The following is a 12,456-nucleotide window of genomic DNA, read 5'->3' as shown; positions in this document are numbered from 1 at the left end:
CATTCTCTTGACGTACCCTATTAAAACGCAATCAAAAACGCAAAAAACCGCATCTAAAATAGTATAAATAGAAGAAGAGTTTTTTACCCTAAGCCTTAATCCTAACCATCTCCCTTCAGTGGGGGAATTTCGACACGTATATTATATAAAAACACGTGCGTATTCGAATGCAACGTTGTGTCAAAATTTCAAAGGAATCGGTAGGAACAAACGAACATTACATTTTTATTTATATAGACAGATAGAAGATGATCTGCTTTAGTTCATTTTCGCAGAAAAGCATAATGCCTCACAGAAAAGCAAACTTCGGGCGTCGTACTCGTAGCGCCATCTGTTGGACATAAAAGCCGTAACCTAGATTATATCTTTTAATTTATATGAATGTTTATCGGAATAACATACAGCCTATGTCCACCCTGAGGTTCCATTCTAAATATTGGTGAAAGAATTTTTGAAATCGGATGAGTAGTTTCGGACATTACCTGCTGCAACGAAACTTACATACAAACATTACCTCTTTATTATATTAGTATAGAAGTATAGATCTAAACCAGAAAGTGTTAGTTAGAAATAAACTTATTTATAGAACAACCCCCCATTTCTAACCTCAGGGAAAGTCATAAAACGGTTGGGTGCTAATGATTTTGTGAAAGGGAAAAAGTTTTACACTTAGAAACTTCGAAAGAAGGGATTTGGCCTGTACCGTCCGTGGGCCGCATAAACATTGATAGGGGGCCGTATGTGGCCCGCAGGCCGCAGGTTGTGCACCCCTGGTTAAGTATAATACAATAATTGAACTAAAAGAAAGGTGATCACAAGCACAGATGAATTTTATGTCCATTCCACATATGTCCCATGTGAAAGGTGGGAGCCTCTCTCTCCAGTCTCCACTATCCTCTGACCAAGCTAGTCCTTCCCCTTCGTGACCCCCCCATTTCTCTGAATTCTTGATGATTGCAGATGTGGAGTTAATGGGGAGGGTGCTAATGATAGCAGATTTTAAACTCTGCTTACATATGGCTTTAGTCATCAGCACAGAAATTCACCACTAGGAGCAGCACTAATATTCATTTCTTACATTTGATTTTGAGTGTGACAGTCATTCATTTCTGTTCACAATCAGTTTGTTATAATCTTATATCATAATTCGTAATTTATTTGCAGAGGTAAGATTATTATTATTATTTGGTTATTTTGTATGCACAAATGTTTATATGCATAATTTCTCAATTAATAACACTTAAATATTTGATTATTTAAAGCCACGGCATCAAACCAAAATTTAAAACCTTCCCCCATGATAGACAGTCAATTTACAGAAGAAGAGCTTAAACAAATATTCATATTTGAATGCAATAATGGAAAGAAAAAAATCAGTTACATGCAAGATGGAACACATTGTAAACGATGAATCTATACAATGCAACTTCAAGGCAAGTGGAACTAGTGTGTTCAAAAGTTCAATCTTTGGCAGCATGTGAAGCGTAATCATCCTGAAATTTACAAAGGGTTAGTTAAAAAGAAGGATCAACGAGACAAAGCCGCTGCAAGAAGAAAACATAATCATGACAATTTTACCATTGCACTTTCTTGTCATAAGAAATGCAGAACTGATCAATCAAAAATTGGTACATATTTTACATCATCGAAGATTACAATCACTATAGATAGCAATACTTTCCGCGAGGGACTTGTTGAGATGGTTTGTATGAGTATGACACCACTCACTACGTTCACATTAAATAACAAAGGATTCCAAAAGATTGCTGGCAAAATGGCTCAAAAGCTTGGTGTTTTGATAGGACATGATGCTGTTTGTCATTTAGTAATAAGCACAGCAGAGTCTGCTTGCATCAATCTAAGACAAACTTTAAAAGGACAATTATGCTATTTAAAGCTAGATGCTGCAACCCGTGGAAATAGAAATTTTCTTGCCATCAATGTACAATTCTGGAATGAAAACAACAAGAAAATGAAATAAAAACATTGGATACTGTCGATATCCTTCAGTATCGACAATATCCAATGTTTTTATTTATATGAAGGAAGACATAACTCTTCATATGTGAAAAGTCAAATTAAAGAAACTTTGAACAAATTTGAAATCAATGAAAAACAAGTACTAAATATTTGTGTAGATAATGCAGCAAACATGACATGTGCTGTAAATAAACTTGGCAATCATGAAAATATTTTCCAGGATAAAGATGGAAAAACTGAAGACATTGAAGAAATGAATGTAGACATTTCACCACAGTGGGTTAAAAATCCTTCCCTAATATTGCCAGCGTGGACTAATGATAATACAAAAATTCATCTAATGAGGTGTGGGATTTACACTCTTCAACTGGCCATTTGGGATGAATTAAAGAATGAACGAATAACAAAAATATTAGGGAAAATTCAACATGTGGTAAAATTATGAACGTCAACAATTCGTAATGTTTTACTGAAAATGTATGGTAAAACTCAATTCCTAGATACAGTAACAAGATGGGATTCTACATATGCCATGCTTGGTCGTCTTCTTTTTTTCAAAGACTACTGCGACCAAGTAGCTGCTGCCGGGACAAACCAAATATTTCAACAATTGCCCTTCAAGCTGCCAATCTTACTCCGGAGATGTTTATGAAAAAATGGTGTAAACTAGAAAAATGTATGGAAGAATTTGGAAAATATGTTGCGTTAGGAATTCTGTCTTCCATGAAAAAGTGGAAAGAAAAGCTTATTCAAAACATACATTTTCTTGTTGGAGTGTATGTTGATTCTAGGTATAGAATCTTATTAAGTGCGACAGAAAAATTAAAAGCAAGAGAAGGTCTTTCAGACATCCAATGGCGAATCAAAAGGCAAACACTAATTGATTTGGCTGAAAAGCCAGCAATTGTTGAGCTGTCACAGCCAACCTGTGATATAATATAGATTCGAAAGAAGATGATTTTGAAAAAGAATTGTATAGGAGAGAAAACAGTCATCGAATTTCCACTATACATAATAAGATGACAACGAAATAGACAAACACGTTTAGCAATGCAACAGAGCAGGTGTAGCCAAACTTTTATCCCTTAGGGGCTACTTTTTTGGTAAAATATAGTCTGCGGTCGACTATGAATATGGGCAAACAATTTTAGGATTTTTATATGCGCATGCGTTAACATTCATTTGCATTGTTCATCAGGATAAATACAAACAGTATGGGTACGTTGCACAGACAGTCTATTATTGTAAGAATAAATTATCGAATTAAGATTTTTAAACATTAATTTAAGTGAAAGCAAATTGTTCAACTTTAGCTTCGCGGGCTACTTTCAAAACCTTTGCAGTCTATGTATTGGCCATCCCTGCAATAGAGGATGTGGGGAGATTAAAGGTGAATGTATTCGAAATTCGAAACCATTGACCATTATCCGGAGCGCATCAGAAAAGCATGCAGAGTTGCTTCAAGCATGCCAACTTCTCAAGCAAGTGTTGAGCATCTATTTTCCGGATTAAGATTGCTTTTAGGTGATAATAGGCAGTCAATGAAAGATGATTTGATGTCTGCCATTTTATTTATTAAAATCAACGAGGTTGTATGTTAATTTTTTTAATAAATTAGTCGTAAATAAACAAGATTTTTTTTAATATGTACTTATATATCAAAGAAAAAAATCAGTATAATTCCTGTAAGAATATTTTAACCGGAGCATGGAGCGGAGCACAAAGCAGAGCTGGAGCAAATACTTTGATGCCGGAGCTGAACTGGAGCAGAGCAATTCAAAAAAATGGTCACTCCAAAGCCCTGATTATAAGTATCCCAAAATAAATTATTTTTGGATACTTATATTTGAGGGTCGTCAGTATTGCTACAATTATGATGGCTATATTGGCATCATGATCAGAGTGTATGATTTCACTAAAGATTTAAATACAAGTAAAACTTGCATATTGTTCATAATATACTTTTACTATTTTTGAGCATGTTCAGTGTTGATATTAAGTCAAGACACTTAATATTAAAGCAGTCAATTGAACAAGTTTGTCACAGAATTAAATTAATGTCCTTAATTAATTAATCATAAATGAAATTGTAAGTGACGGCAGTCTTTCTATATGCCAAAACTAAATTGCCATTGGCACTAAAAACAAATTTGAGATTTCTCTTTCTTTTAACTTTACTTTATAAAACATAAACTGAAAATTTTGTGAATATAAATAGAGTTCACAAAATATGAAATTCACAAATAAAGTCACTTTAGCTATATTTCAATTCAATTTTAAAACTATGGTAAAGACAGTGTAAACTAGAATTGCACAATACCAAATATTTTTTCCAGTTTGTTTAAAACAGTTCAAGCCTACTGGATTTTTTTAACATAAAAAATTACTGTTTGAACAATTTTTCCACTTACAGGTTTCCATTTTGGACAGGTTTTTACCATATTGCCTCTGAAACCAGTTCACCTATTCGTCAAACTGTGATGTTATATAATAAATACAACTAATCTGATAGTTATTTCAAACAACAAATGAATTGCAAAATTCTTTATCAGGCTATAAGGCTAAAATAATTACTAAGCAACTTGGCAGAAGATAGGCCCAAAGCAGAATATTCTAAAATTAAATAAATTTATTCAAAATTGTTATATTTAACAAGAGATGGTGATCTATCTTTCCTTCCAGAATATCAATCAATGTTATATTGAAATTACAGTAATACCTCGACTTACGCTACCCCGACTTACGTGAACCCAGAGTTACGCAATTTTCAAATCTCGTGGATTCGTCTTTTGTTTGAGCGGCACGCAGCTCTTGATTACTCATTCCCCCCACACTATTGTTCAGCTTACATGTTCTGATGTGTCGTGCGGAATTGACGCATAGTTACAATTTATTTTGTGTTATTTATTTCTGTGTTTGTTATATCTACGGAGACTTGAGAGATTCTATATGGTGATTTCTTGTAACCGTGAATGAATCAAAAAACGAGATAAGACTAACGAGAACATATATTAGCTTACATACATCCAACTTGGATTTTACACAAATTGCAAAATTATACCCCAACTTAGGCGAATTTGACTTACGCAGTTATCGCTTGGTCCCACCTATCGTGTAAGTTCGGGGTATCACTGTAATAATAATCACATGTTGAATTTACTAATTGTAGCTGTATTATTCATTCAGTGAATGGTTGTTTCTTTAATCTGAAATAATTCCTTTGGTATACTATCTTACAGCAAGTCAGGTTAAGAAACTCCTTTATTGTATTTTCACATATGCATTTCAGGCTAGTTTTATTTTTCTAGTCCCTCTTCAGTGCTACAGGAAGTACACATTACAAACATTGAATTGATAAATATAATAACATGAGTAGAAATGTCAAGTAACACAAGGGAACACTTTTTACAATATCTTTAAGAACTTCACCCACTTTTTTTCTCGAGCTAAATTGTTACACTCATACGGTACATCTATTTACAATGTTAAAATATCTTTGTGGGCGTAAAACGCATTAAAATGAAACAATGTTGCTATAAATAATAATACAATCATAAAACTCAGTAACAAATAAGTAATATAAAAACTTTTAAAAAGTTTTTTACAAAAACATACATACAGGTTTTTCTGTTATACTCTTTGAAAATATTCCATTCTAACACTAAACAATAGTTATGTGTTGTATAAATCCTTAAATGGTAATTTACACACAATAACTTTTACATACATTTGGTGCTTGGTTTTACAAAACAATCTACTAGTTTATTGTCACACCCTCTATAATGTCGTACCATAGTTGTTCAATTTGCATGCCATTAGAGATATTCATTAAATTATTGTCATTATGTTTTATAATTTCAATATGTTCTTTAAATTTTATTTTATACATATTTTTCTCTACATGCAAGATTTTATTATTATTTCTATCAATATTATAGTTACTATTTTTGATATGGTTATACCAAAGAGAGTTGTTATACTTTAATCTAATGGCTGCCTCATGTTCTTTGATCCATAATTCTAAAGCACATCCTGTTTCACCTATGTAATTTTTTGGATTTTGGCAATTACAGTTGATTTTATAGACAATGCCTGTTTTTTTCAATTTATCACTATTAGACTTATATGTTTTTAATCTATCAATATGAATTTTATGTGAAATTTTATTGGTCAAAGCCGGGTCCAAGACTATATTCTCTTTTTTAAGTATTTTATTACAATTATCATAAATGTTAGTGATGTATGGAAAGGCTTTGTATGTTTTGTCTTTTTTATTTTTTATATTAAATCTATTTTTATAATACTGTGCTTTCCAAATTTTTAAAGTTTTCTCAGGATAATTGTTCAGAATGAATTTTTGTTCTAATTCATTTAATTCAATTTTTTGGTCCTTTTCATTGGTAGTTCTTGTTTATATATTTTTTAACTCCATTATATATGTATTCTTTTTTATGGCATCTGGTATACAAAAGTGGTAGTTTATTGTTTTATTTACATTGGATGGTTTTTTTATAAATTTTAAATGAAAATTTATGGTTTTCATTTGTTATTGTTATATCTAAAAAATTAATTTTATTACCTTTTTCAAGTTCTATATCAAATTTTATATCCTCATTTATACTATTTACTGTGTTGAGAATTATTTTATCATTCATTATTTGATTATTAAACACTAACAAATAGTCATCTACATATTGCATTACAGTTTTTACCCCTGGAATGTTTTGTATTTTTTTGTCTACCTCTTTCATTACTAATTCAGGAAGTCTTGGCCCATCTTTAACCCCATACTAACCCCATCAGTTTATCTGTAAAAATTATCATACACTCCACAATAAAGGAGTTTCTTAACCTGACTTACTGTAAAATAGTTTACCGAAGGAATTATTTTGGATTAAAGAGACAACAATTCACTGAATCATCACATGCTTAATTTGTCATTAATAAATTATTTTTTATTCCATTTTTTCTTCTCATAATAAACATTTTTAGCAATTTCTAATATTTAACAGCAAAAGAACTAAACAAAAAAACTCTTTTATATGACTACAAAATTTCACTTACGTTTGTTGAATCAAAGATGAATTCCAAATTATAATTTTGTGAGAAAAAAGTTAATTTATTACTTTCTATGTATGATTTCATTGCTAAACAATTCTATAAACTGCAACTGTCACCGGGACCTACGACCTCTTACAACTTAATTCCATTGTGACTTGCAAAATATCCAGTGAAGAGGCACTTAATTTGCTTTTGTCATGACAATCAAATTAACAAAAAAGTATTTATCTAATTATTCTGTATGTCACTACGAGTGAAAATGACAGTTTAAAGCATTTTTAAATGATCGCATTAATTTAATTTAAATTTTTGTAGGAATAATCAACAATAGCCAAACTATCCAATAAAAGTGATTTATTAATAATTTTCCAAGTTTCATTTTGGTAAAATTGCAAAAATAATCTGCACTTGAAATGTAAAATTAGAACTTAAAATAATTTTGGGTTTTGATATGAAACTTTTATCAAAAGATCTTATGACAATTACTTAAATAACAAGTTTAATCAAAATTTATTCATACAAAATACAATTACTCATGTAAGAAAATATGCAAAAATAGAAAGATTAAGTACAAAATTAATTCTTACATTAAGTAATTTATTATTAATTAACAATTATCCATTATTTAGTAATAAAGAATTTTAATTTAACAAAACAACTTATTATAAAAGATCTAAGCACATTTTATGTACATAATAATGTATTTATCTTAACACTTTAATCTCATCTAATAATCAAATCTCTTAAAATTTTACATTGTCTGTAATTTGCTAAACTGTGAATTTAAACTTTAGTCTGTGTGGATTTTTGAGGAGCTCCAAGCTTTATCATGGATTATAGATATTTGCAATTAATGGAATGTTGTTTAAAGAGCGCTCTAAAGCAAATTAGCATGGCATCATACATTAATTAACAACATTATCCAACTAGTAATAAATTCCAAATCAAATCTTTATGTATGAATACAAGTCTAACAAGTGTGAGATAAAGCAAAATGCTATTGACTATCACTGTTCTTAGAGAATAAAATCATAAAGAATTTATACATCTCTCATCGAAAAACAAAATTAGGAAACTAATAGTGAAGAGTTATATAGAATATGATTTAACACTTACAACAATAACAACTATAAAATAAAATCTGTAATATTAAAAAAGAGTATTTTATCAAAGACACTTGTGATCTTCTCTGCTTGTGAATGCAGAGAAAATATTTCATCATGAAGCACTCATTAACAAAGAGTAAAAACTTTCAACTCTTTAATTAAATAAAATACATCAAAATTAAAAGAATATTTACTTATAATTTGTGTAGCATTATTAAAAATTAAAGGCATAAAAAAGGTATTGTTATGCATTTAATATAAAGTTTCTTAGCTAAATTAAATTCTTAAAATTTTTTAAAGTTTTATGTAATCAATAAAGCAAAAGACAGTCTTATTTATTGTGTTAACCTTCAAAAATTTTTTATAATGCAAATTAATATGAAAGAGAATAAAACAACTTCAAAATCATTATACAATAAGGAATATAACAACAGACAAATTAAATGTAAAACAAAATCACTCTCTTTGTAATATTATAGGCCATTGAAGTATCCTTGAAGTCATCATTACTTTAATATTACTTATTAATATTTATGAAGCCATATTGTTACTGTGAGCCCGCAGATTTTTACGGGGCTCTTAAAAATTCGAATTTTATTTTAAGTGTAAATATCTTTGGAAAAAACCAGAGGAATTTGAACTAGATCAAATTTCACTGATTGTACTAACAACTAGCTGGGAAAGTTTACACTTAGGTGTGAAGAATGCACCGTCATCATCAACAAAAGTCAATCACGTGTCAGTTTTCCCACATGAATGACATAAAAACTCGAATCTCTGGAAGCTCAGGGCGATCTCTCGAAAGTTATACTTGTCTATGTGTGCATCTCATCTCCTGGACCTCCATATAATGGACTCAACCCGACGAAAGGAGAAGATACCATATAGAAAACCATAGGAACTTCCATATAACACTTAATCGCCACATAGAATTCTCTTTGAGGTAATTATTTGAACCTGCAGACTCTCTCTCTCTCTCTAAGCGTATTTTTAGTTTAACTCTTGGAGGAAGGAGTATAGTATGTTAGCCACATTTATTCTGAGTTGTATCTAACCGCATTTAACCTATATATTGTTATCGCCTTATGTATCACAGCTTAGCCATTCAATAAATGTTTATTATTTTGTTGAACCTGTCTCCTGTCATTTAAAGACACCTGCCAGCTTCCTCACCCCCTCCCCACTTGATTTGCCCTCCTAGCCATCCAACGACCCCGAGATCAGGTTTTACCAGCCTGTGCAGAGTAAGTGGTCATTTGGGGATTAACCAGTGACCCACTGCCAATCTCACATTACTTATGAATATCGTCTAAAATCTTGAATTATTTGAAATAATTTAATGATTAATTGTTGAAAGTTTTCATTTATTTTACAAATTTTATTGTTTATTCTTTCTCCATAAAATAATTTTAGTGTTTAAAAGAAAAGTTTACCTTCTGAATCAATTCCATTTACAAAATTAAGAAATATAATGAAGACTCAAATTATGATGTAATTAATAGTCTGTGTTCCGCGAGTATTTAAAAAAACTTTCACAATACACAGTGCATCCGAAAAGTTGCTGTGCATTAAGAAATTTCTCAATGTACAGCAGCTTTTACAAAGTTATGCATACTGTATTGAATACAAGATCTGTAAGTTGTCTATTTTGTACCAGTTGACCATACAATATTGCATATGATTTACAGGTCTCATATGCAACACTGTATAATTTTAATGTCATTACAAATTTCTCACTGCACAATAACTTTTCAGACACCTTATACATTTATTGTGATTTTCAAAAATTCTCCTTGGTGTGTTTTGTAGAATGAATTTTATAATTACTATACAGGGTGAATCAAAAATAGAAGGACAGTAGATGGAATAAGGTTTGTGTTAGGGTTATTACTATAACAATGGTGTATATTTAACTTGGTTATGGTTATAGTTGAAAAATTATATCAGAGATGTGTTTCAAGAAATTAATACAGAAAGATAAATGTGCAAAAATGTTTGTCAAAGCATGGAATGATGAAATGTAGACTTCAAAGCTGTGTAAATTGTGATGGACAGCAGTTTGAACACCTGTGTTGATAAAATTGTATTGTATTGTTTAGTAAATATAATTATATATGTAATCTCAAAATTTGTGTGTGTATGTAATCTCAGTAAATGTTATTATTTACAGTCCAGCTACTTTTGGTTCACCCTGTATTTGTACAAATGTTAGTTTTATTTAATTAAAAATTTTAAATTACTTTAAAAAAGATCATCTATAAATATATTTAAATTATTTTTTGAATATCATTTTAAGATATTTTCTTTCAATTAATACAAAAATGTTTAAATTTGCAAAGATTATTTTATAAAATTTGTCTAAATTGTAAAATTATTAAAGGTTTATAAAATGTTAAAAATTCAAAAATTATCAAGAAATTTTGTTGTAATTAATTTGATGTTTAAATTTTTGCATGGGGGAAAAAACTTAAACTCCAATTTTATGGTTTACATAAATCAGAAGTATATCCATTTCTCTTAGTCTACAGATTAGCACACATCAAACATTAATTTCTTGTTGTGGAACAAAATTTGGAAGAATTTCTTTGTATGGATGTTGAATTGCATATATTAAAATAAATGCATCATTTTCTTGGATCACATTTGGTTAAATCAGTGATTCTCAAACTTTTTCAGGTCAGATTCCCTTAGTTACATAACATTATATCCAATGCACCCACTGCACCCCAACTTCCCTAATCCATTTTCCCTTCAGTGAGAAAGGCTTGGAAATATTCTTACAAAAACCTTTTCACAAGCCTCAAACTTTGTGTCCTTACTGTATATTGTTCTCAACATCTGGAAACCATTAAACAAAATGTTTCTTCTTACTCATTTTAACAGAGGAAAGAAAAAAGTTGTCAGTGACTCCAACCTTCAGTACCCTGCTGCCCACTTGCTTCTTTTTGCCCCCTAGATTTACTCACCACCCACATAAGGGGGTAGCACCCACTTTGGGAACCATTAGGCTAAATCTATTCAAATAACAAAAATAATTACCTTTATCATCATTCATATCTTGCAATCTTAATTTTGCTTGAATCTGTAGTCTTTCAGAAAAGGTGTCTTTAATTACTACATTGTTCTTGTCAGCAACACTCATGCGATTGACGGAAGTTCTTCTCTTCAGAGGAGGAGGAACTTTTCTCAGATCGATGTCTTTAATATCTGGCTTCTGTAACTATTAAAATTTTATATCTAATCACTTTCATAATTATATCAATATAATTGGTAAAGTATTAATCTTAAATATAGTAATCAAATAAATTTACTTGTAGTAATCAAATAAGTCAAATAAATAAATATTAAAAATTTTAATGTTTCTCCTGATATTGGGCACGTTAGAAACACATTCAAACTTTTTCATACGTAGCTTGTTAATACTTGTTTGGAATGTGGTAGATGCATGTATTCAAATGGATTAGAAAAAATGTCGAAAGTATGGACTATGTAGAGGTACATGTCAAGGTTATAAAGGAATGCATCACAAAAGCAACTGATTAGTACTAAATTCTGTATCAAACTTAGAAAAAAACTTTACTGAAACATTTGATATGCTTAAGAAAACATGTGATGATGCTACTGTGTGCATTGAGCAGTTGTATGACCAAAACAATTACGATTGGATGAGATGTAGCAATGCAACAATGCCTCCCAAGAGGACTTTCTATGCAAATTATTCCTATCTAGGCATTAGACATCTAAAAAAAATTCAGAAAATTCCATGTGGCCAACCCACTGGTCTAGTGACCACTCATGGCTGACTACCAGCATTTGGTGATTTAGTTTGGCCTCTGGTAGACAGACTGTCGGCCTACTGTTCTCAAGTCCCAGAACTGAATCCGGGTGGATAAAAAAATCTCAAATTTTCAGGGGAGATGGTCCATCCCAGATATATTGAGACCTGGCCAAAACATGATATGGACATGAATAACAAGCATAATTGGCATTTTCAGCATTTTTGAAAGAGGTGATGCATCATATCCATTTTCACACTGTTCTGAAGAAGTTAACAGAGGTGCAACATGAACATGATGTACCCATCAAGACACTGATATCTTAAACAGAATAATTATTGGCAGCAAAACCTAGTGTTTCTTGTACAATCCATACAGCAAACATGCTTCACCAACATAGAAGCCAACCATTTCACCAAGACAGTAAAATCTTGTCTCAACAAATCCAGAGGGAAGTAATCCTTGCACTTTTTTTCAATAGGAAAGACCAAGTGCATTACAAGTTTGTTTCCAATGGTACATTCATTAATATT

The 12,456-nt window shown here is 30.8% G+C and overlaps 1 protein-coding gene across 1 annotated transcript in view; it reads right to left on the bottom strand.

Annotated features, from left to right (window-relative positions):
* LOC111639773 (protein phosphatase 1 regulatory subunit 12A-like) overlaps positions 1–11,367 on the bottom strand; it is a gene marked incomplete at its 5' end in the record, with an annotated part of 30,383 nt that extends 19,016 nt beyond the window's left edge. The window contains one exon of the mRNA XM_023385711.1: positions 11,187–11,367. Coding sequence (XP_023241479.1) covers positions 11,187–11,367 — 181 coding nt within the window. The remainder of the gene's footprint in view (positions 1–11,186) is intronic.
* Between the last annotated feature and the right edge of the window lie 1,089 nt (positions 11,368–12,456).

The sequence above is a fragment of the Centruroides sculpturatus genome, unplaced genomic scaffold (assembly GCF_000671375.1).
Source record: "Centruroides sculpturatus isolate CEXI.00-Female unplaced genomic scaffold, Cexi_2.0 scaffold1259, whole genome shotgun sequence".
NCBI classification, from domain to species: Eukaryota; Metazoa; Arthropoda; class Arachnida; order Scorpiones; family Buthidae; genus Centruroides; species Centruroides sculpturatus.
The sequence above is the reverse complement of the archived record's forward strand: the minus strand, read 5'-3'. Positions and strand labels throughout refer to the sequence as shown.